Here is a 26,518-nt window from a genome sequence, read left to right as displayed (position 1 = left end):
AGCAAGAGAAAGGCACAGCCTGGGTCCTTTTTCGTGCTGGCTGTTCCTCTTGTTAACCTGCAGCTCCCAGAGGACCATGCAGAGGCCATCTGTACTGAGCCAGAGAAGAGGCTACGCCCTCCTTCAGAGATGTCTAATCCTCTTCGGCACATGTGAAATCTGAGCAGCATGACGGTGCCCCGAAATCGTGTTTCCCAGAGGCTTGTCTTTGTGCCGCATGGCACCCAAGATGGTTTTAGGTGACACGTTAATGAACATTTTTGTTTAAGTAGTAACATGTTTATTTTAATGCATTCCATGAAAAAAACCTATCTGGCATGATCAGACCTGTGATTTAGTGAATGTTATTGTTTAGGATGAAGCTACAGAGGGAGTATCATATCATAGATCCCTCCTTACACAGATTGTGTTTGTTACAGGTGTGATAGTCTGGCTCTTTGTTGACATGGCAAGAGCCATGAGGGCAGTTTGAGGTCAAATGTCATTTGGGGACTGCCACTCTGGGGTGATGATGATCCATGGGACTTTCTCATGGGCCACCTGCTGCATCTCATTTACACCTGGTGCAAGGTGAGTTGGCAGAGGCTCCTGGTGACCAGAGCTCCTTTATATGGCTGAGGGATTTAGAAAACTGGCAGAACCCTCCATGAGACACTGGTTTATTGTTTATTTCCTTAGGTCTCTGATAAATTCAAAGCCCTTTCTATTAAAAAAAAAAAAAAAGAATTCCCGCTGAAAACAAAGACTGAAAGAGGGGTAAGAAGGGAAAATGAAAGAGGAACAGAAATAATGTGTGGTGTTGTTTCAAAATAAATGAAAATAAAATAATTTCATTTGACTTTTGACTCTTTTTATGACCACAAATGAAATGACTTGTGAAGTCAGAATGTTGGAAGCTGTTGCAGTGAAAGACTTGACTGGGATTCCTACGTAGGAAAGAGTTTCCGCTCTTAGAGTTGCAATTAGAGTTGAGGAATAATAATGTGGCATAATGGGTAAGTTCCCCTTCCTTTCTCATCTTAGTCTGAATTCCTTTTAGAATATTAATGCAGATGTGAGGCCCCGGCCCATTATCTCTTACTGAGCTGTGATCACTGAAATGAACCAAGGCAACATCAAATGATTGACATTAGAAATGCAAATAGGAGTTTCCCTAAGTATTTATAAATAACTTTTTCTTTTGCCTTAGAACATTCAAGAATTAAACTTGCCTCCTCTTCTGGTGTTCTGATCTTACCATAGCATTTCAGACATCCATTAACTGCCATTATTAATTCAACAAATGTCAACTGAGTGCAAGGCATTCTGCTAGACCCCTGTAAAGAAACAGGACATCTTTCTCCTCCTGTCAAGGAGCTTATAATCTAGGGGGCAAAAAACAAGACCTCAGTCCATATAAAGTGAGGAAACACAAGACAAGAGCATAGATGAATAGGTCACAGGCTGGATGGAGGAATAAGACCTAACACAGAAGCTCTGTGATTCGGGAACTAGGAAGGACATGGTAGACCAGTAGGCAGAAACCCATCCTGGATGTGGTGGAGCTTGAACTGGGTTTTGGAGGTTAGACAGGATTTGAATAAGTCTCAGAGAGTGGGGAGATCATTAACAAAGGCAAAAGGAGGGGCTTCTAGGGCTGTTTTAAGGGACTGAGAGGCATCGGAATAGAGAGTTACATGATAAGAGGAGGATGGGGCTTGGGTCCCCTTGGCCACTTTGAAGATCTTTAACTTTGACAAGCCCAACTTCCTTGTCCTCAAAAATGGAATAGTTACAGATTCCCATCATGTGGGGTTCTCATGAGTAGTAAATGACATGCTACAGGTTATATATGTGATAGTTTCCTTCCTTTTCCAAATTGGTCAGGAAAGCAGTAGTGGGAGATTGAGTAGAACAATTGGGAAGCAGTTTGATTTTGGGAATGGGGAGGTTTGGAGTACCTATGGAGGGAAGTGAGGAGATAATACAGTTTTAGAATTAGCAGATACTTAGAGAAATTCACTGCTATGATAGATAGCCAGAGGTTTGGTGACTTATATAATTCCAGGCTTAATTAGAGACAAAGCCTGGAAGAGAAGACAGGTCTCCTGACTTTTAGTTCAGTGTACTTCTCAACATTCACTAGGTTTGACCCAGAGAGATGTTAGAAATGCAAATTCCTGGGTCTCACTCCAGACCACTGAATCAGAAACTCTGGGCCCCAGCAATTTGTGTTTTAAACATTTTTTAAAAATTTACTTATTTTAGGGGGCGCCTGGGTAGCGCAGTCGTTAAGCATCTGCCTTCGGCTCAGGGCGTGATCCCGCCGATCTGGGATCGAGCCCCACATCAGGCTCCTCCGCTGGGAGCCTGCTTCTTCCTCTCCCACCCCCCTGCTTGTGTTCCCTCTCTCGCTGGCTGTCTCTCTGTCACATAAATAAATAAAATCTTTAAAAAAAAATTTACTTATTTTAGGGGTTCCTGGGTGGCTCAGTCAGTTAAGCATCTGGCTTTGGCTCAGATCGTGATCTTAGGGTCCAGGAATTGAGCCTCACAATGGGCTCCCAGCTCAGGGGGAGTCTGCTTCTCCCTCTCCACCTCGCCCTGCTTGTGCTCACTCTCTCTCACTTACTCTCTCTCTCTCAAATAAATAAAAATAAAATCTTTAAAAATTTTTATTTATTTGAGAGAGAGAGAGCCTGCGTGAGCTGGGGAAGGGGTAGAGGGAGAGGGAGAGAGAGGATCTCAAGCGGACTCCTTGCTAAGCGTGGAGCCTGATGCAAGGCTCCATCCCACGACCCTGAGATCATGACCTGAGTTGGACACCCAACTGACTGAGCCACCCAGGCACCCTGTGATTTGTGTTTTAACTAGCCCTCCAGATGCTTTAATGCTTTTAGGGAACCAGTGTTCTTGGTTTTCCTAAGAAGGAATGCGGGGGTAGGATATGAAAAAAACAGGTTCCTTATCGGAGTTAGGGTATTACTTAGCACCATAGGAAATGGTGAAGCTCAGTGCCTTCTTTTTTAAAAACTGAGAAAAAGTTTCATATACCATAAAATTCACTCTTTTAAAGTATAGAACTCAGTGGCTTTTAGTATTTCACAAGGTTGTACAATGACCACGGTCTCATTCTAGAACATTTTCATCATCCCCCAAAGACACCCCTTATCCATTAGTAGTCCATTCTCCTTTCCCCTTCCCCACAGCCCCTGGCAACCACTAATCAGTTTTCTACATGTATGGATTTGCCTATTCCGGAAATTTTGTATAAATGAAATTATACAATATGTGGCCTTTTGTGTCTGGCTTCTTTCTCCTAGCATGTTTTCAGGGTTCATCCGTGTTACAGCATGTGTCAGCACTTCACTCCTTTTTATGGCAGATGTAAATTTCTTATACTTCCAAGTTTTGCCTCAGACAAATTTGGTGATACAACTGAGCTCACACTACCTCAGAAAAAGAGGTTTCTTTTGGTAACATTTACATAGAACTTTATAGTTCTCAAAGAATTGTCACAAGTAATATAATATAAGCCTTAAACCAACCCTGGAACATAGCTGGGCAAGGATCATTGTAATTAGTTTTACAGGTGAGAAAGCCAGCTGAGAGGGAAGTGTTCTGTGCCGGTCCAGCGTACCCCCATGGCCATTCACTGATGGGTGAGTAGGAATTTAGTGGGTGACAGCCAGGGCATGTGGACAAAGCAGAAGAAACAGCATCTGCAGAGACATGAGGATGTGAGAAATCAGGACCTATTTGGAGAACAAGAAATGATTCAGTTTTGCTGGAGGGTCCAGCGTGAGGGAGATGAGACAGACAGGTGCGGAGGGGCCAGATCACAGAAGGCTTGACTATATCTTGAGACCAGGAGGGAGGCAGGGGGCTGGAATGGTTGAGTCCAGTTCCAGAAACAAGATAATCTGATTTGAAATTCTGGTTCTTGCCACTTCCTTACCATGTGCTCTTGGCCAAATTACTTTAACTTCCTCATGCCTCAGTTTCCTTTTTGTAATGAAGGTTGTCAAAAGCATTAAATAAAGTAAGGCATAGATAAGGCATGTAAATTGCTTAGCCCACTTCTTGGTTCATAGCAAATGTTAGTATTATTAATATAGTTGTGTTGTGAATATTAATGTAATTCCTGAGGTCAGACTTTATCCTAAAGATGAAGAGGGAAAATGAGTCACATGATTAGAATGACATGCTATATCACTTTGGTAGCCATATGGAGGGCAGATAGATGGAGGGTAAAACTAGAAGCAGGGACTGGCTAGGAGGTTATTATAAGAAGTTACAATCAAAGTTTGAATATGGCTGTAGCACTAACAAAGGGAAGAAAGTGAGAGATTAAGATAACTGGAGGCAGGGGTGCCTGGGTGGCACAGCGGTTAAGCATCTGCCTTCGGCTCAGGGCGTGATCTCGGCGTTCTGGGATTGAGCCCCACATCAGGCTCCTCCGCTATGAGCCTGCTTCTTCCTCTCCCACTCCCCCTGCTTGTGTTCCCTTTCTCGCTGGCTGTCTCTATCTCTGTCAAATAAATAAATAAAATCTTTAAAAAAAAAAGAGATAACTGGAGGCAAAGTCTATAGAACTTGGGGAATGGATTAATGTGGGGCATGAAGTGGGGTGAGTCGAGAATGATTCCCAAATTTTTGGCTTGGGCAGTTAGAAAATTAAATGGTAGTCTCCTCAACAAGATGTTCTGTTTGGAGGAGGGGATTTGAGGAATGGAGCAAAGAAAGATGGTGGATTCTGTTTTAGATATACCTGGCTCAAATGCTTATGGGACATCTTGGTAGAGATCCTAGAGAGGCAGTTGGTTCTCAAAGCAGCTGAGACTGTGGGAGTAAATGACATTGCTTATGGAGAGTGTCTGGAGCAATGAGTCTCAAACTTTGCTATACACTGGAATCACTTGGTAGGGGGGAGGTCTTTAAAAACCACCATTGTCTGCCTCGCACCCTCAAACATTTTGATTTAATTGGTCTAGGGTATGATCTGGGATTGTTAACAGCTCCCTAGGTGATTTTAATATGTGGTGAAGTTTGGGAACCACTGGCTGAGAAATAATAGGTACCATTTATTTAGATGACATCGGAGCTGGAAACCAAAACCAAGAATTCGATGATGGGGGAAGAGGAGTTTGCGGAGAAGGCTGAGTAGGCGTTATGTGGTGTGAGATGCTGAAGGAAAATAGGACCGATGTCACAGGAACTGAGGGAGGAAGATCAAAAAGTTGTAACACTTTATGTATATTAGTTTAAGAGAAAATGCTAATTTGGTCATTTATTTCTCTCCTTATTCGAAAGACTGGATATTTGCCAGGCATTTTGGTTTCTTGTGTGTGTGTGTGTTTCTTGCGTCAACAGTTGATTTATATCCTTGGACCTTGTATATATTGGAAATTAGATGTTGTAAAAAGATTTATATTTTATTACTTTTTTTTGTTTATTACTGGTATATAGAAGTTCCGCCATCCCATTTTGTGTTTCATTCATCCATTTGTCATTTGTTTATTTAACAAACACTTACTGAATTTATTGAATATCTATTTATGTTGGGAGCTGGAGATACTAAGATGGCTAAAAGAAAAAACTCTGTTCTAAAATTTGGGGGGGGGGCAGGTAGGGACACCTCGGTGGCTCAGTCGGTTAAACAACTGCCTTCAGCTCAGGTCATGATCCCAGGGTCCTGGGATGGAGTCCTGCATCGGGCTCCCTGCTCAGCGGGGAGCCTGCTTCTCCCTCTGCCTGCTGCTCCCCCTGCTTGTGTGTGCTCTCTCTCTCTGACAAATTAATGAATAAAATCTTTTAAAAAAATAAAATTTGGGAGGTATGTAATTATATTTTTTATGTTTCAAGTTTTTATTTAAATTCTATTTAGTTAGCATATAGTATAAAATTGGTTTCAGGAGTTAAATTGTTTATCATCTGCCCAAGACCAATTTACAATCTGGATTATTCCACCTCCTAAATCATAGACTCCTAGAAGGCACATATAGATTTAGTCCCCATCCAATTTTGACTGTTCCCTGTAGGATCCCTGACCTGCTAATATCTTTTGTAATTCTTGTACACCTTAGTTATGAAAATCTCTTTCTCCTTCAAGGCAATGCAGTGCCCTTTTGATAGCTCTAATTATGAAAATTCTTTACAAGATGGGCAAGATAGATAAAGCTGATTCCATGGTTTCATGGAGATTCATGACCCTGTTCTGTCTACTTTTGTGTATGTTTTAAAATTTCCTTAAAAGATAGAAAAGTTCTTTACGTTGAATTGAAATTTGTCTTCTTGAACTTTGATGAATTGTCTCTTTAGGGCTGTTCAGAACAAGTCTAGATTCCTTTTACACGTATAATCCATTCCAATATTTGTGATTGTTCAAAAATTCTCCTAAGTCTTCACAACTGAACAATTTTGCCTAGGTTATTTTTCTCCAATATTTTGAAATTGAGTCCCATATGCAGTCATGCCACCTGTTGTTGGCACTGATGGTTTAAGTGCCTTTGCTGTATTTACCTCTCATTTCTCATTCATGTTGCACTGGCTGGCAACTCCAATATTGTAATGAACATTGTAATTTAATTTTCTCCTTTAAGTGGAATGCTTCTATTTTTCTTTCTAAAATAATATTGAATTGCCTATTTTTTTAATCAAACAAGATTAGCTTCCAGCATCTTGTGATCATTTACTTTATTATTTTTTATGAGATAAAAATTATTAATAGTTTTCCTTAAATTGAGATTTTCTTTCTTAGGATAACCAGCTTGACTATGGTATGTTATCCTTATAATGTGGATTTTGCTGGAGGTAGTTTTTTAAAATTAAAAAAGCAAGCATATTAAGAATTCTCTATATATAAAGAAGTAGAACAGTAAAATGAACTTTTACATACCCATCTCCCAGCTTAAAGAATTATTAACATTTTCTGTCTATGATCTTATTTAGGAATTTTTTGAGTATTTCATGAGTGAGATTGACCTATGTCCCTTTTAGTGAAGCTTTGTCAGATTTTATTTTATTTTTTAAGATTTTATTTATTTATTTATTTGACAGAGAGAGAGAGAGCACAAGTAGGGCAGAGAGGCAGGCAGAGGGAGAGGGAGAAGCAGGCTCCCTGCTGAGCAGAGAGCCTGACGTGGGATTTGATCCTAGGACCTTGGGATCATGACCTGAGCCGAAGGCAGATGTTTAACCCACTGAGCCCCCAGGTGCCCCACTTTGTCAGATTTTAAACGCAGGGCTATCGTGCCGCCTGGGTGGCTCAGTGGGTTAAGCGTCTGCCTTCTGCTCAGGTCATGATCTCAGGGCCCTGGGATAGAGCCCCAGATCAGACTCCCTGCTCAGTGGTGAGTCTGTCCTTCTGCTTCTCCCCCACTCCCCCTTGTGCTCTCTCTCTCTCTCTTTCACTCTCTCTCTCTCTCTCAAATAAAATCTTTGAAAAACTAAAAAATAAATGCAGGGCTATCTTTGCATTATTAAAAGAACTTGGTAGCATGCTATCATTTTCTCTGTTGAAGAATATTGTCTATTAATTTTGGGGAGAGTTTGAAATAATTTTTTATAAGTACAGTAACACATCAAATTCTATGTAGGGCACCTTTGTCCCCACAGACTTTTTAAAAAATTCACTTTCTAAATTTCTTCCGCAGATATAGATTTACTCAGAATTTTTATTTCACATTTTTAGTCCTGGTTCTTTGCTTTTGGAGGCGAAGGTGGTGAACTACCTCAGTTTTCTGGAGTTGATCAGCCTTGTGGAAACCACAGAATAAATGAGCCATATACGCTGAACACTTTGTCAGGTACCTCTCAGTGCTAGGCACCTCCCACCACCAGTCAGAGAAAAGAAAGGGGCTGACCCTTTCCTGAAGGGGGACTGCATTTCACTCAACTCTCATTCTCGGTCATCTGCGCTGAGTGTTTTTTTCAGTAAATGAGTGTTTCTTGAATTGGACTTAAAAAAAAAAAAACAAATAGTATCTTCAGCACATCCAGGAAAAACCAACATCAACCCCTCTAGTCTCTTAGGTTCCCAGAGGCTACCGAGGGTTTCACTGCTGAGCTTCCTAACTGTATCTTCCTGCGTGGGTCTTAAGAGTCTTCTCCTGTTAAAACCCTACATGGAAAGTATACATCTTCCACTATGCCCAAGGAACTGGTCTAGGAAAATCCTTTGATAGGTAAGAATGCACTTGCATACTAAAAGGTTGATGTGGAAATCTTGGAAGACACCATTTTGTGAGGCTGACCTTGTTACCCAGGATTCTGCCCCTCAGGAAAATTGAAGGACTTACCAGGAAGACTCTAGAAAGATAAATTCCTAATATATCTTCCAAAGTCACCCATATTTACTTAGCTTATCTAAATTCCTTGTGCATAACATATAGCACTCTCTAGTATTTTTTTCTCTAATGTTTGTCTGTCTTTGATCATTTCTCATTTTAATAATTGGTACCCTTGGTTTATTGGCTTTGTCAGTCTTTGTAGTTTTTAACCCACATTATCTTTGTCTCTATTAAGTGAAATTCTATACTAATTTTCTAGTTTATTTCTGCTTTTGCTTTAATTTTGCTCATTAACTCATTCAACAAACATTTGTTGAGCCTAGGTGACAGATCCTGGAAGAAAATAGAGATAAGACATGTTCTCTATGCTCAGGTTGCTGACAGTGTCATAAAAGGAGAGAAGAAATAGTGAAAGAAAAAAGAAAACACTAAGCTGACAAAAGACCTTCATTAGAAGGTTAAAAAAATCACAGAAGGGCTCCTTGGGATGTCTTTCAAGAACAGAGTTTCAAATATCACTTGTAAAGCTTTTATATTCCCCGGGGAGAAAAGGAGCAAACTTGAGTCTATACTGGAATCATATGCTGCCAAACATATGAGCCTAATCTCTTCTTTTCCAAGTAATCATATTCTTTTCCTCTTTTAAAACAGGTTTGAGGATGATTCTTCAGTCTTTGAAGTTTAAGAACTTTAGTTGCTGTGTAAGGAGCCTTCCTCAAGGCCTATATTGGAGAGTTTTTTTGTGTGTGCTCTTTATATTTGAAACAGGTATTTTTCAGCTCAAGAAATTTACCTTTGACTCTTTGATTTCAATTTTGTGCATTGCTTTTGTCTTTTCTCTGCTGGTCTCTATTATTTGGAAGTTGAATATCCTCAATCTGATTCTATGTCTGATAGCTTCACTTGAATTGCAAGTTTTATTTTAAAATTTCAATTTAGTGTAAGTGATTTTTGGCTCTTCAGTTTCTCTTCTATCCTTTGCTGCCTTCATTGATTATTTTCATTTCTCAATAACTGGTACTCGTTGCTTGAAGTCCTCTACTATAACCTCTTGTATCCCTGTTGTCGGATTTATATCCTTAATTGTAAATGTGCTTTTAAGGTAGCTGTCTCCCTGGTAAGTCTTCTTTTCCATTTGCAAAATACTTTGAGAGAGTTTACCTTTTCCTATTACTTTGTTCCAGACACCAGAAGAGTGTTTAGTTTGGGGATTCATGCCCCTTATAGGATTTTGCCAAATTGGTGTGTGACCAGAGGAGGGTGATCTAAAGTGATCTTGTCATATGAAGAACTGTGGAAGGAACTGGGGATATTTATTCCGGGGCAGAGGAGACTTGAAGACAATAGGATTGCTATGTTCAAATCCAGAAAGACCAATGTAGAGAATCTTCTAGATGGTGGTGAGGGGTGGGGAGAAGTGGTCAGAGAGCAGCTCTACTGCTGAGGATTGAAGCTGCACAGAAGTAGAATTTAGCTTTATGTAAAGAAATTTCTAGCAATCAGATGGGTGCAGCAGTGAATGACAGAACAATTAGAGGCCAGAAGACTTCTTGGCGGTGGGATTGCAGTAAAGATTCAAGATTGGAGATTAGCTGGGCTCTTATTTTCTTCCATTAGCCCAGCAATCCAGAGGCTAATATTAAAACCATTAGCAGTTCATTTTCTTGACTTTAAACTCTCCTGCTCAGACCTTGCTGAATCAGGGAGCACTTTTAATGGCTTGGTTGATGTAGTCATTTGTTTGGTCTTCAGGGATCCTTGGATGAAGGCATGTGCCTTACCCACAGTCCAGATATATAATACAAATTAATTCTCATCATTAAATCCATATATGTTTATATGAATCAATTAGCTAAATTATATTTGGCAGCAGTTTTATAACAGTTCCTTGTAAGTAACCATTGCAGTTTCATGACCTTCAAAAGGAATGGAAAAGAGCGCCTGGATAGATCAGTAGTGTTAAGCATCTGCCTTCGGCTCAGGTCATGATCCCAACGTCCTGGGATCGAGTTCCACATTGAGCTCCCTGCTCAGCGGGGAACCAGCTTTTCCCTCTGCCCCTCCCCCCACTCATGCTTTCTCTCTCTTGCTCTCAAAAATAAAATAAATAAAATCTTAAAAAAAAAAAAAGGAGTGGAAAAGATTTGGATATGTCCTTTTGGATATATCTGAGATCCCTGACATCTCTGTAGTCCTTTGGAGACTAAAACAGCAGAGAGGTAAGAGATTTTGTATCTTCTAGTGCTGTGGCTACTTCAGGATGTCCAGGTGATATGGGCCTTTGAATTTCAAGATGGAGCACAGCAAATATCATCTTGCCTGGTATCTAGGTCTAGTTAGAGACCTCGGGCTGTGTGGGTGGAAGGAGCCACAGAAGTCATCTAGTCTGTATATTCCATTGCACTGTCCCTCCTACATCCATGCAGTTATTTAGTCTCTACTCGACTACCTTCACTGACCAGGATCTTGCTAATTCTGGAGCAAACTCATTCCATCCTCAGATCACTAGGAACATTAGAAAGGTCTAGCCTTAGCCTGATTTAGGGTCTCCTGCTCTGTATCATTCCCCCATTAATCCTGGCTCTGCACCTCAGAATCATGTGGAATCTGTCTCTTTCACGTGGTGGCCTTTTGGTGTTTTGTGAACCAGGATCATATCGGCCTCTTTCAGATCTTCATCAGATAAATGTTCTCTGATTTTTTTTTTTCAAGGAGTCTTCATATGACTTGGTTTTAAGTCTTCTTACCATCCTAGACCTTTATAGGAAGGTGCTGAAAGCGTGATGCTCAGAAATAAGACAAAGTTAATATCCATATCCTAAAATTGTCACCTGACTGAGGCAATAAATATTTGAAAACAATATCCTGTGGGCCTTGCTGGACGTTTATCCTTCTATCCTTTGTGATTAGTCTCTCCGTGTTGTCAGAACACTAAACCTGCATTCTTGACCCTCCATGGTAAGTCTCACAGAAATAATGATGTGATTTTGTGTCCTTGGCAAAGGGACATTAAATAATCCTTATAATAAAAGAGCTTTTTACAATAACAAGAAGGCAAACATTTCAGTAGAAAAATAAGGAAAAAATAGAAACAGGAAATTAACAAAAAAAGAAATATAGGTGACCACAGCTCATGAAAAATGTTCAGATGTACTTAGTAATCAAATAAATTCACATAAAAACTATAATAGGCTCTGATATAGAAAGATGTCCATGATATATTCGCAGGTTAAAAAATATAGACTACTGAGTATAGAATAATTCTATTCTGTGGACTATTTTAATATATGCAATACAGATGGGTATAAATTTAGGGCAAAGTTGGTGTAAATAGCCACCAAATACTTTATATAATTTTTAACGTGATGTAATTGTGTGTACATTTACTTTTTTCTGTATTTTTCCAGGAAAACATATTTCAACCAATAATTAGATGCTACTTTCCATCCTATCAGCAAATATTTTTTTAAATGTTTATATTCAGTGTTCAAAAAGTCTGGCAGGGAGTGAAAACTGCTACCTTCTTGGAAGCAATTTGACAATACACATCCAAATTCTTAAAAATGACACATGCTTAAATTCATTAATTTCATTTTGAAGAATTTTTCCCAAGAAAATATCTGGGAAGTAGCCATTTACCATGAATAAGGATGTTCATTGTAAAGCTTTTATAATACTGAAAAATTGGGAACAGCACAAATGTCCAAGGATAGATTTACTGAATAAATTATGATATGGCCAAAGAAAATAACACTATATAACAATTTCAAATGATGATGTAAATACTTAAATATTAATATGGAATGATATTCATGAACTATTGAGTGGGAAAATTATATCTCATTTGAATAAAAATATGTAGCATCTATAAGCATAGAAAAGTGAAAAATTAGCAGTTGATAACTGGGAGGTATGACTATAGGTGATTTTATTTTCATTATATTTTTTCTATGTGTTTTACTGTAAGCATATGTTCAATTTTTAAAATTGAGCTAAAATAATTATAGCTAAATAGCTAAAAAAAAATAAAATAGTACTAAATTCTTCTAATAGAAATCAACAGTCCCTGCCCCACTTCCCCTTAGCATCTAATTTCATTTCTTAGAGGGAACCTCTTTCAGCTTTTCTAGCTGTATCCTCTGATTTTTCCCTCCCTATTTCTGAGATTTCTGAGATCTATTACTATTTCCTAATTTATGAATTTTAGACATTATTTATTACGGTGGGTGAGGACTTAGCTCTTATACCACTACAATAACTTCCCTTCACCATATCCTCGCCAAATTATATCTGCTGTTTTTGAGAAATCATTTTTCAGTGTTTACATTATTATGATGTTATAAATATTGTTCATTTCTGAGACAAGTGATGAGCTAAAATTTGGTTTCCTTGGGCACTTGGGTGACTTGGTGGAGTGTCCAACTCTTGACTTTGGTTCAGGTCATGATCTCAGGGTCATAGATCGAGCACTGTGTCAAGCTCTGTGCTCAGTGGGGAGTCTGTTTGAGATTCTCTTTCTCCCTCTCCCTCTGCCTCTCCCCCCACTCATGCATCCTCTCTCTCTCTCTTTCTCAAAATAATTAATTAATTAAAAAATAAATTAAATTTGGTTTCCTTTATTGTACATTTTTTTATAATTCCCTGTTTTTGATTTGCTTAGTTTTCCATGTGCTTTTTGCTAATTCTTTTCATATACTCTCTGACAGCCTTTCAGTGAATTTTTCTGCAGAAACCCTTAAGATGATCTATAGTCATGTTTTTTTCCCCTAAGACCTCAGTCTTCATGCACCAGTCTATAAAGTTGCTCTCGAGGTCTCATGTACAGGTGTTACCATAGTACATCCCTTCATAGTCATCTTGGGTGTTCCCTTTGCCTCTCGTCTGTATCATCCCCAATTTCCTGGATCCCATTTCTTCTTTATTTATTTACTTCCTTGTTTTGCTGAAGCATGTCCTCTATGAGCATCCTGAGAAAGGGCATATGAAAGGTAAATTTTTTGAGATGTGAACATCTCAAAACATCTCTACTATTTAATTGGTAGTTTGGTTAGGTATAGAATTCTAAATTGAAGTAATTTTTTTTATTTTTAAAAGATTTTATTTTTTTATTTGACAGAGAGAGTGTGCACAAGCAGGGGGAGTGGCAGGCAGAAGGAGAGGGAGAAGCAGGTTCTCTGCTGAGCAGAGAGCCTGACATGGAGCTCTATCCCAGAACCCTGGGATCATGACCTGAGCTGAAGGCAGATGCTTAACTGACTGAGCCACCAAGCACCCCTAAATTGAAGTAATTTTTGAAGTCATGGCTTCAATGTCTTCAAGGTTCCATTGTTACCAAGAAGTCTAATGCCATTTTTATTCTCAATTGTTTGTATGCAATTTATTTTTTCCTCTGAAAATTTTGAAAATATTCTCTGCTTTTAGTTTCTGAAATTTTACAGTGTTATTTCTTGTTGTGGGTCTTTCTTCACTTATTATGCCAGGCCGTTAGTAGATATTCTTAATCTGGAAACTTAGGTTTTTCAGGGAAATTTTATTGAATTATTTTATAATTTCCTTACCTCCATTTCCTTTGTTCTCTCCTTCTGGGATTCCTATTAGATGACTATTGGATTTCCTGGATTGATACTATACATTTCTAAGCTTCTCTGTTTTCCCTGTCTTTGGCTTTTGGTTACTCATTCTCAAACTTTTCATTGAACGTTTAAATTCTGGCTCTCTTATTTTTAATGTTCAAGTGTTTTCATTCTCTGGTCTCTTTTTTTAAAGAAAATCCTCTTCTCGTTTCATGGATGTAGTATTTTTTTAAGGGTCTATAATTTTTCTTGTGTTTCTTGCATTATCTGTTTCTTCTGAGTTCTTCTGTTTGATACGTTTTTCATAATGTCGGCTTCTCTCAAATATCCATTCATATGTTAGAAACTTTGTATGATGTGTGGGGCTCATTGAATAACGGATTTCAGTACATCATGATCAGGCAGCAAGTTGCCAGAAGTATCAATATCTGAAGATATTTTCTGTGATTCTTTTCAGTTCTCCAAAAAAGGATTCTCTAGTCTTTTGCTTGGGATAAGAGTTCTAGCTGCCAGTATTTTGGGAACTGGGCAAAGGAAGAGACTGAAGGTCTTGTCATTCAGTAAGAAAAGTTTTATTTAATCCTTCTATTTTCAGTCCTGTAGTCTCTATTGTGCCTGGTCTTCCTAAGTCTGGAGCCTCTCTGGTTTGATTTCTCCAGGGAATAGGCCTCTTGTCTCTAGTAAGGTGGAGAAGGGGTCGTTATCTAGGTGGGCAAGTAGCATGGGCTGGGGCCTGTGAATAAAATTGCTGCTTATAGAAATATATTTCCATATTTCCAGCCCTATGCTTCATCCCTGCTTTCTCCCATACCTGTTGCCTCTAATTCTTGAGCCATCTTGGTGAAAATAAGCTCATTTTTCATCACAATCCCTCTCTGAAAGCACATAGGTTTCTGTTTCTTTTGCTCTGCTCAGTTACCTCTCCTGCAATTGGTTTCTATCTTCCCAACATTTTCTACCTCTCTCATCTATTGTCTTCTCTTTTGTTTTTTGTATTCTATGGGTTTAATTCCCTTTATAGTCCTTTGCTGTAATTGATAAGGCTTGGGAAAGAGAAGAGATTAAGACGTAGTTTGAATTCACCATGTTTAACCAGAAATCTGTCTCTTTTATAATTAAAAAAAAGCAAGCTGCCTAGAACTGAAGACAGTGTTCAGGTCTGATGTCCCCACTGTAGAAGAAAGCTAGACTGACACATCCCTTGATCTAAATAGAATGTATTTTTGGTTGCAGCCTGTTTTTTTGTCCATGAATTTGTATTTGGCTGCCATTTAACTGAGAAGTGTAAATCTCCCATGTTCAAAGTGGTCAGGTTGGGTGTCCTGCTTTCATTTTTTTATACCCTGGCTAGTACACTTGTGGGTAGATCCCACTATTACTCTGTTGATTGTTGATAGATTCTATTTGCTAACATTTTATTCATTTACTTTGATATTCACAAGAGAGGTTGTATTTTTACTTTATTGCACTGTTTTTATCAGAATTGGTATCAATGTTATACTGGCTGCTCAAAAAGATTTTGGGAGCTTTCCTTCCTTGAACTCTAAAACAGCTAAAACAGCATTTGGGGGAAATTTGGGGAAAAATAAACTAAGCTGGTTATGGTAACATGGTATCCAGGATTGGATCCTGGAACAGAAAAGGAACATTAGTGGAAAAACTGGTGAAATCTGAATACAGATTAGAGTTTAGTTAATATTATTGGACCAGTGTTAATTTTGACAAAGATACAAAAATTAGGTGAGATATTAACGTTAGGGAAAGCTGAATGAAGGATATTTGGGAACTTCCTGTATTCTCTCTGCAACTGCTTTATACATCTAAAATTATTCCAAAATAAAAAGTTTATATTTAAAATATTTTTAAAAAGTGATCAGAGCGAGGGTCATCTTATAGATTTGTAAGAATTCACCTTTGAATCTGTTCATGCCCAGAACTTTTTTCTTTTCTTTTTTTCTTTAAGATTTTATTTATTTATTTGACAGAGATAGAGACAGCCAGCGAGAGAGGGAACACAAACAGGGGAGTGGGAGAGGAAGAAGCAGGCTCATAGCGGAGGAGCCTGATGTGGGGCTCGATCCCACAACACCGGGATCACGTCCTGAGCCGAAGGCAGACGCTTAAGCGCTGTGCCACCCAGGTGCCCCCAGAACTTTTTTCTTTATCAACTTTCCCTTGTAATTGTCTTTCTAGAATTTCTCTGTCTTACAGGTTCATCTTATTTATATTTTCCTTGACAACCATTTGTGTCATCAAGGTTTTAAAATTTATTTGTGTAGTGTTAAGCAACATAATGTCTTATAATTCATTTTTATTTTCTTTGTATCCATAGTTATTTCCCAATGTCATATCTTATGTTGTGTGGTTATTTATTGGGTTGTGAAATTAATTTGGTGAATCGAGACCAGTATTTTAAAAAGTGAAATGAACAAGAACAGAGAAATATATACTGTTTTATGAGACTTTAATCTCAAGCACATGTATTGTTTTCTTGGTAACCTGACAGTATCTATCAAAGCATAAGTACTTATAACTTTTGACCTAGCAATTCAATTTGGGAACTTATCCAGATATGTAATTGCATACATACAGAAATGATATATGTGAAACATAATTCATTGCAGCATTATTTATAATAGCAAAAGATTGGCAGTAATCCAAATGTCTATCAAGAGAGGGCTACTTTTTAAATCACAGTACATTCATACAGTGTAGTACTCAGGGGTTGTCAAAAAGAATGAAGAGGGGCACCTGGGTGGCACAGTCGTTAAGTGTCTGCCTTGGGCTCAGGGTGTGATCCCAGCGTTCTGGGATCGAGCCCCACATCAGGCTCCTCTGCTAGGAGCCTGCTTCTTCCTCTCCCACTCCCCCTGCTTGTGTTCCCTCTCTTGCTGGCTGTGTCTCTGTGTCAAATAAATAAATAAAATCTTAAAAAAAAAAAAGAATGAAGAAACATTCTATGTATTGATGTGGAAAGATACCAAGGATATATAGTTTAAGGAGAAGAAAGCACAGTGCAGAACAAGGTATATGATGTACTATCCTTTGTGTTAAGAGGAGGACATATAAAATCTTTATTTATACTTGCTTATATAGACCTAAAGAAACTCTGGAAAGAAAAAGGAGAGCAGTGATTATCAATGAGTGTGAGAACTGGCTGGATAGAGGCAGCATAGAAGGGGGATTTTTTACTATCTTTTTAAAATTATTATTTTGGCAAGAACACACTTAACAGGAGATCTGTCCTCTTAATAAATCTTTAAGTGCACAATACAGTAATATATATATCTTTTTTGTATAGTCTAGGGTTTGAATTATACAAATGAATTACCTGTTCAAAAATTCAAAATATTGAGCAAAAGAAGCAGCAATCAGAAGAATAGGCACGGTGTGATTAGAATGCTTCCATGTCCATGCAGCTCCCAGTGTAGACAGAACTGAGTTGGCTGTCCAGGGACACATGCACGGTTGGGGGCAGCAGGCTGTATCATGCTGTAAGGGGTGTCTCTTACCATGGGTCACAGTCACAGTTTGAGAAACCTTCTCTATTTTATTCCCTAATCCTTACGTTTAACTCTTTAAGATTGCTAATCTGTTTCCCACAAGACCGTGGACTCCTTAGGCAGAGGGCTGCTCTAAAGTTGTTCACTCCAGGAAGATTGAGGACCTGTTTATGTTAATTTCAAAGAAAGAGAGCCCTGGTTATTTGATCAGCATGTCATTAAATGGGCAAATACAGGAAACATCACAGTGATTTGTCAGAATCCTCTTCCAAATATTTTGGTTAGCTTCTTAAGAAAACTCTCCTTCCTTTTAGGTAGATGGAAGAGGTGGAGACCAGTTTATTCCAGACACGGAAAGCGCACAGAATAGAACAAATGGTGGCAAGATGGCTACGACGTTCACGGGACAGCTCGGCCCGGTAAGGCTCCTGGGCTAGCAGAGATTTCTGCCTGTCAGGATCTGGTGTCCCCGTGGGAAGAGGTTTTGCCAGTCTTGGCAGCACCCAGGGATCTCTGTTTCCAGTTTGCTTTGTTCTTACACCATATGGTAGGGGAGGCACCAACAGATCAGCGATTTTGCTGGAGTGCCTTGCTGTCTGTCCGCCTTCCAACTCTTCCCTCTGTGTCTCTCCACATACACCCACAACGTACGCTCACACCAAACTCATATACACATTTACAAACACTCGCACACAAATGGACTTATCCGCGCAGGCATACTCATCCACACTCACATGTGCGTCTACTGTCTGGAATATACACTCCTGCACTCGTGAACACACACTCACACGTGCTCTGTCTCTCTCTCTCACACACACACCCCTTGTCTTAGTATTTGCTGTGAGGGTCAGGCAGTCTGCTGTTTATACTCTTTCCCTGTCTTTGTTTCCAGCAGCTGTTCCTTCCTTGCAGTCCCTATTTCATTCTAAACAAAATAAAATGAAATCAAGTACAGATCTGATTTGACTGCTACAGGAGAACTTAAAATATGTTCTGTTTCGAAGCGTTCGTTTTCCATCTCAGATTTCCCATCTGGCCCTGCCACAGAGATGAAATATCATGTGTCAGGTGTTTCTGAGACACACATTCTTCCAAAGGAACTGGAAACAGCTGTTGTGCTGCCGAGCATATAAACCTTGCTCAGGACTGGGCCGCCCTGAGCCAAGGCCTGGGACTCTCACAGGCTGCGGTGAGGTTAGGCTGCTAGAATTAGACCTGTGTTACAATTGAAACACCTGAGGCTCGGGGCGCCTGGGTGGCACAGCGGTTGGGCGTCTGCCTTCGGCTCAGGGCGTGGGCTCGGCGTTGTGGGATCGAGCCCCACATTGGGCTCCTCCGCTATGAGCCTGCTTCTTCCTCTCCCACTCCCCCTGCTTGTGTTCCCTCTCTTGCTGGCTGTCTCTATCTCTGTCAAATAAATAAATGAAATCTTTAAAAAAAAAAAAAAGAAAGAAACACCTGAGGCTCACCGAGTGACTTGTTTAAGATCGTCCCCACCCCCTGCTCAGAAATCGCTGATGGGTCCCTAGTTTTTAGAAGATGAGCATTTTTGGTTTGGCATTCAAGGCTCTCTATGATTGACCTACAGTCCTTTACAGCTGTTTGTCTTACTGCTCTTCCTCCTTCACATCGTCCACCAGCTAAAAGGAACTATTCATTGTTCTCCTACTCCAGGCACCCCCTTTGCTCCTTTCACCCCTCAGGCCAGGCTCCTGTGCCAGATCCCTTCCTTCCAACTTCATGCATACAGAACCCACCCACAGCTCAAGGTCTGGCTGAAATGCTCAGTCTCCTTTTTTTTTTTTAAGTTTTATTTATTTATTCGACAGAGATAGAGACAGCCAGTGAGAGAGGGAACACAAGCAGGGGGAGTGGGAGAGGAAGAAGCAGGCTCATAGCGGAAGAGCCTGATGTGGGGCTCGATCCCATACGCCAGGATCACGCCCTGAGCCGAAGGCAGGCGCTTAACCGCTGTGCCACCCAGGCGCCCCTGAAATGCTCAGTCTTCTAAGAAGTGTTCCCTAGCCCACAGTTAGACCTAACCACTCCCGTGGGACCCCAAGCATTTGCTCGACATCAGCACTACGCCCCTCCTGGTGTGTTCTACTTATTTGAGCACATCTCTTTTTCTCCGTCTGGACAGTAAGCTCTGAGAGCAGGGCAAGTATTGGCCTTGTCTCTATAACCCAGAGCTGATTGTGTCCTGGGAGATTGATTGGAAGTGGTCAAGTAGTACTTGATGGTGAGTGGGAAAACTGCTAGGTACATTGTTTCTTAAAGTGGGTTTTGCAAAACCTAGTCCCGTGTAATGCTGCTCCACTAAAGGTTTGGAAGCAATGCAGCCCGTACCCCATTCCCACCCACCTCTGCTTGCATTTTGCACACGGTGCATTTTAGCACATTTAAGCCTCTGCGATTTCCTGCGGAAAAGAGATCTGTGTAACTTTAACTTGATGGTGCCTAAATATTTGACATTGGTACTCTCTAACATCCTGCTTTTCTCATAATGTAAATAAAAGGTGACATTGTCCTATAGGAAGTTTTTTTTTTTTGAAGATTTTATTTATTTGAGAGACAGCAGGAGCAGAGAGAGGAGGGAGGGAGGGGCAGAGGGAGAAGCAGGCTCCCAGGGAGCCCCCCCAGTGTGGGACTCGATCCCAGGATGCTGGGATCACGCATGACATGAGCCAAAGGCAGATGCTTAACTGATCCACCCAGGTACCCCAGGAAGTTGTTTTATCCAGCATCTTTTTTGAGATGTATTTTACATATCATGAAATTTACCCACTAAAAGTATATAGTTCAGCGATTTTCAGTATATATTTAGTATATGCACAAGAGTGTACAAAAATCACCACAATCCAATTTTAGAACATTTTCAATACCACAAAAGGAAATCTCATACCCATTAGCAGTCACTCCGTATTTGCCCCTCCCCCAGCCCCAGGCAACCACTCATGTACTTTCTGTCTCCATAGATTTGCCCATTCTGGATATTTCACATAAATGGAATCATATAATAGGTGGTCTTTTTGTGCCTGGCTTCTTTCACTGAGCCTTATGTGAACAAGGTTCATCCGTGTGATAGCATGTATCAGTGTTTCATTTTTATTACCAAATAATATTCCATTATGGAATGTTTTCTTTGTCCATTCATCAGTTAATGTACACTTGGGTTGTTTCCACTTTGGGGCTATTATGAATAATGCTGCTATAAGCATGTGCGTACAAGTTTTTGTTTGAACATATGTTTTCATTTCTCTTGGGTATGTACTTGGGAGTGGTAGAGATGGATCACGTGGTAACTGGGTGTTTGACCTCTCGAGGAGCTGCCAGACTGTTTTCCAAAGTGACTGTACCATCTTACATTTGCCCCAGCAGTGTGCAAGGGTGCCATGCCTCCACGTCCGTGCCAATTCTTGTTATTATCTCTCTTTTCTGTTGTGGCCCTCCTAGTGTGGGTGAGGTGGAATCTCAGTGTGGTTTTGATTTGCATTTTCCTGATGGCTAATGATGTTGAGCATCTTTCCATGTGTCTCAACAGTCTTGTTTTCCAAGTGCTTGAGAGAGAGAAGCAAAAGAGGGAAAGGGTCCTGGCAATATGCGTGGAAAACATCATTCCTGGGTTTCTTTCTTTCTTTTTTTTTTTTTTAAGATTTTATTTATTTATTTGACAGAGAGAGAGACAGCCAACAAGAGAGGGAACACAAGCAGGGGGAGTGGGAGAGGAAGAAGCAGGCTCCCAGCAGAGGAGCCTGATGCGGGGCTCGATCCCATAACGCTGGGACCACGCCCTGAGCCGAAGGCAGACGCCCAACGACTGAGCCACCCAGGTGCCCCTCATTCCTGTGTTTCTAGGATACATTTGGCCTTGCTTAAATTGCTTCCCATCTCTAATCTCACAACCTTGATACAGGCTGGGTTCTTGAGGTCCTCAGATTACTTGAAAATGATCAAGAACTGAAAAGCGAAGTTTGGGGGAAATAATTGTAATTTCCTCAGAGTGGAGTAAATGGTACCACCAACCACCAGCTGCTTAAGAAACGTGGGAGTCATCCTGACTTTTTCTCTCTGCACCCACCCCATCAGCACCTCCTGTCAATTCACCTTCAGACGTGTCTCAGATCTGTCCACCTCACTGCCATGATCATTAACTCTTTCTCTGATCCAATCAATTCTCTACCCTGAAGCTGAAGTGGACTTTTCAAAATACATGCCACTCCTGTCCCACATACTCACCCCTCCACACCCCAAACTGGTCAAGGACTCACTTGTCATTGTGCCACAGCCTGTAAGCCCCTTTATGATCTGGCCCCAGCCTACTCTCCAACCTCATCTTGTTCCTCCTGCTTCCTTGGCAGAGTGGGTCCCCTCTTTGTTTCTTTCAGACTAATTAACCCTCATAACACTTATGATAATATATCCATTGATTACTTATCCATTGTCTACCTCCCCCTTTCCCCCTGCCCGGTTATTATACGACCTTTTTCCTCTCAGCTTACTTGCCACATATGAGACCGAGGACCATGACTCTCTTGTTTTACAAAGTATCTTCAGCCCTGGAAGAGTGCATAGGATGTAGTAGATGTTCAATAGATTTTTATTGGTTAAGGGCTTTCATAATGAGGAATTAAATTATTTATTAAAATATATTTAGGGGTGCCTGGGTGGCTCAGTCAGTTAAGCATCTGTCTTCAGCTCAGGTCATGATCCCGGAGTCCTGGGGAGCCTGGTTCTCCTTCTCCTTCTGTCCCTTCCCCTTGCTCATGCTCTCTCGCGCACGTGATCTCTCTCAAATTAAAAACTCTTTAAAAAACTGTATTTAAATTTTACATCCTTCCTTCTTCCAAAGAAAATTTTTGATGACTTACAGTTTTAAAACATCTAGAAAATTTTAAATAAAGACAGAAGCGCTATACATTGTAAACCAATTAGATGTTGGATTTAACATTTGAGTACTAACGTTGGATTTGACAGCCAGGGCAAGAAATGAAAAAAGTACATTAACATGTTTTCTCTAGTCCAGAAAAAGGAAAGTCAGAAGTTCACCTGCAGTCATATCATTTACATGCACCTTACAGCAATCCTGTTATTTTTTCCAGACTTTCAAAAGCTTCCAATCATTTCAGCCTAGTTGTACTTACTTTACCTATGATTGCCATTTTTCCCATAAAATTTAAACTTTATTTCTGACTCTAATTGAATTGTCTCGGAGCAAATTAGTCAAAATAGCCATTTCCATTTCCAAACATTGCTGAACAAATTGATAACCTTTATGGACCTGGGGTTATGGTAGAGCTCTGTAATGTATCTTAAAACAGGTGTTTTTCTCTGGAGGAGTGTCAGCTTTCAAAATTGCTTTGATTTCTTAAATTTTCAATTAAGTTTCAGCGGGTGGCTATTATTACAATTGGTCAAATTCAGACAGTGGTGCTCAGTTAGAATGAGTGCGCATGCTCGGGTAAGGGCAAACCTAGTGAAACCTAAAATCATAGGAGTGCAAAACTATCCGGATGTGGTGAGGATGACTATTCTCCCACTATCTACGTTCATATTCCAACGTAAAAATAACATGTGTAGTGTCAGTGGTCTTTTAGAAATAGCTAACCCCAAAGGGGCGCCTGGACAGCTCAGTCAGTTAAGTGTCTGCCTTCAGCTCAGGTCATGATCCCAGGGTCCTGGGATCGAGCCTTCTTCTCCTTCTCCCTCTGCCTGCTGCTCCCCCTGCTTGTTCTCTCTTTCTCACTATCTCTCTCTGTCAAATAAATATATAAAATCTTAAAAAAGAGAGAAAGAGCGAGCTAACCCCACAAATGGTCACTGTGACATGTTCTGAATTTCTGTATAAATAATGCAATAAAATCTACTTAATAAGAGCTGCAACATAGTGACATTACATCATAACCTAATTTTTAACCGTTTTTGCTTCGAACTAAATTGTCGTCTTTTTACTACCTTTTATAGCCATAGAAATGACATGAGAAAGACAGGTTTGATAGATTGGGGAATGTATTGGAGAAGGGGCATCCTAAAGATTTAGAAATTATGTGAAGTGTTCTATTTAAGTTATGTAGTGTTTACACAAGTGTATGTTTTATAATTACTATTTTTTTAAAAGATTTATTTATTTATTTGACAGAGAGAGACAGCCAGTGAGAGAGGGAACACAAGCAGGAGGAGTGGGAGAGGAAGAAACAGGCTCCCAGCAGAGCAGGGAGCCCGATGCGGGGCTCGATCCCAGGACCCTGGGATCATGCCCTGAGCCGAAGGCAGATGCTTAACAACTGAGCCACCCAGGCGCCCCTATAATTACTATTTTAAGTGCACACATATGTTTTATATCATATATTGCAATTTACTGATACATATTTAATATTATCCTTAAATTAGAAATGAAGACAGACTTAGTGGGAAAGGAACACAGAAAGCGTCTGAGAGGCTGTAATGTTCTATTTCTTGGCATATACACATGAGCACATATAGTGCAATATTTTTCATAATAAAAATCATCTTATATAAAAAAAATAATACACTTTTCCACTTAATTATACCATTTTCCCCCTGGGAAAATTTCAGCTTTTATGTAGTTAAATGGTATTCTCTTGATGATTTATTTGATTGCTCCTAAGCTTAGAAAATCCTCATCCCATAATTAATTAAACTAATTTCCTATTTAATTTAATAGCTTAAAAATACCTTATGTTTAGTCTTTAATTTGCAGTTTATTTTAGACTATGAGATAAAGATCTAACTTGATTTTTCCCAAAACAGTAAGTAGTTATTTGCATCACCATTGACTATGAGTGAGCTTTCCTTTCTTCGATGATTTATGGCCCCTCTTTTATCATCTACGAAATTCCTCTTTCTGTGAGTCGGAAGTTGGATCTCTTTCTAGGCTAACTATTCTGTAGCATTGATCTGTGTGTTTTCACACCCTTGTGTTCAATTTTCAATTTTTTTTTACCCTTACCTGCAATTCCTGCATATAAACTTTAGAATAATGTTATTGTATTATTAAAACAACTCAGCATAAGATTTACTGAATTCTCTCATGTTCCATCTAGAAGTATTAGTTTTACAGAACAAGATTTAAAGAAACATGAAGAGCTTGATGCAGCTTGGTGCTTAATGCTTGGTGCTTGGTTTTATCCTCAGGGCTTAAAAAGATTTCTCTCAGCTTACCTTGAATCTTAATACTAATGAACACACATGCACGTGTTGCAGACACATGCACGTGCCCACACACGTCCACACGGGACACAAGAACACACCTACCTGTGTGCGCGTGCACCAGTATCGTGGCATCTTCGTGTCAGGAGCCTTCCCTGTTGGTTTTCTATGTTTTCCGAATGTACTCGTTCACTACAACCATAAAAAGACTATTTCCTAATGACAGGCATGGCCTTCTTTGGCCTTTCTAATATCCCTAATGATGTAGAAAGACCACTTTAGGGACGCTTGGGTGGCTCAGTTGGTTGAGCACCTCCCTTTGGCTCAGGTCATGATCCAAGGGTTCTGGGATCGAGTCCTGCATTGGGCTCCTTGTTCAGCAGGGAGCCTGCTTCTCCCTCTGCCTGCCGCTCCCCGTTCTTGCTCTCTCTCTCTTTCTCTCTCTGGCAAACGAATAAATAATATCTTTAAAAAAAGAAAAAGACCACTTCAAGTATCAACTTTTGCTTCTTGACCTAGGGGCAAATTGGGAAGATCTGAGAACAGGCTGGAAGGCTCCCGCACTGCACTTTCAGGTTGCCCTCATCTTCCGAATCTCCTTTTTAAAGTAATAGTAGAGGGGCGCCTGGGTGGCATAGCGGTTGGGCGTCTGCCTTCGGCTCAGGGCGTGATCCTGGCATTATGGGATCGAGCCCCACATCAGGCTCCTCTGCTGTGAGCCTGCTTCTTCCTCTCCCACTCCCCCTGCTTGTGTTCCCTCTCTCGCTGGCTGTCTCTATCTCTGTTAAATAAATAAATAAAATCTTTAAAAAAAAAAAATAAAGTAATAGTAGAATAATTACTTCTCTCAACTGTAGGCCTTGGCCCTATAGCACTATACTCCCAGTCTCTTAATTGCATGGTCCCTAGAAACTGTCATAAGCATAGTCCTATGATTATGACCACATGCTACATTTCTTTCTGGTCGGGACGGCTCCCTCTATTTCTGCTTTCTTCGAATAAACTTTAGATTAAAAATCCAGCTTATACCAGACTTTAGCTTTCAAAATCATTCAGGCTGAATGTCTAATACAGTGTTTAAACATAGATTCAAAATAGTTTCTCAACATCCTGCTGGAACTCAGAGATGAATTCTTTGTTGTTACAGGATAGAAGTGAAATATATTTTCTGATATATCAGAGAACAGACAAAAAGCCAGAGAAGAGCGGACGCATAATCTATTTCCATGTGGTATTTTTTCTTTTTCAGTGTTGATCACTTCGGTATGAACAAATGTCCTATAAAATAGAGAATTTGTCTACATGAGACAACTTGAATGATAAATGTAGCGTGTTTGTTTTTCTAGTCCCACTGTAGGCTAGACCAGTTACCTGACAGGAATTCCGCTAGTGGGGCCACAGGTCTTATGCTGTTCCAGTGTAACATCATCAGAATGATCTCAGATTTGTGGTTTGAAGCCATTACACAATGAACCAGACACAGGTTTCTGGATTATCAGTGCTCAATCTGATATTTGTAAGATGCTTCAGAGGAGGAAATTTTGCTGCAGAGAGCATTTCCTTCAGCTCCCCATCCAATATTAAACATTCTTTGTGAGGAGGCCACGGTTTGGTCATGTTCTTAAGCAATCCCTTTCCAAACAAAAGCCGAAACGTGGCCTTTGGGAAGAATGTCAAATGCAGACTTTGGGTCAAAGCCACTGACACTGTGCAGGGATAAGTCAACAGAGTGGGGCCTTGTTTGTCTACCATTGTTGAGGAATGCACCCTTCCAAGGGGAAAAGTCGGATAACTGAAGACTATCCGAATGAATTCTATTTTAACCCTGTGGTATGATTTTCTTTTCTTTTCTTTTCTTTTCTTTTCTTTTCTTTTCTTTTCTTTTCTTTTCTTTTCTTTTCTTTCTTTTCTTTTCTTTTCCATGTGTAAATAAGCCTTACTTTATGCCTACCATTGAGTTTAACACATGGGACAAAAAAGACATGGTTTTTGCCTCACAAAG

At 40.0% G+C, this 26,518-nt stretch overlaps 1 protein-coding gene across 3 annotated transcripts in view; it reads left to right on the top strand.

The window, feature by feature from the left end:
- The window catches only part of FRMPD1 (FERM and PDZ domain containing 1), a 122,101-nt gene that overhangs the window by 52,700 nt on the left and 42,883 nt on the right, over positions 1–26,518 (top strand). For all 3 annotated transcript variants that reach the window (XM_087869555.1, XM_087869554.1, XM_045780603.2), the window contains exon 2: positions 17,661–17,765. In XM_087869555.1, the coding sequence (XP_087725681.1) occupies positions 17,665–17,765 (101 nt within the window). In that variant the 5' untranslated portion in view covers positions 17,661–17,664. The remainder of the gene's footprint in view (positions 1–17,660; positions 17,766–26,518) is intronic.

Source organism: Ursus americanus, chromosome 18, assembly GCF_024610735.1.
Source record: "Ursus americanus isolate L20-20 chromosome 18, mUrsAme1.1.p, whole genome shotgun sequence".
NCBI lineage: Eukaryota > Metazoa > Chordata > Mammalia > Carnivora > Ursidae > Ursus > Ursus americanus.
Note: the sequence above shows the minus strand (reverse complement) of the source record. Positions and strands in the feature narration are given on the sequence as shown.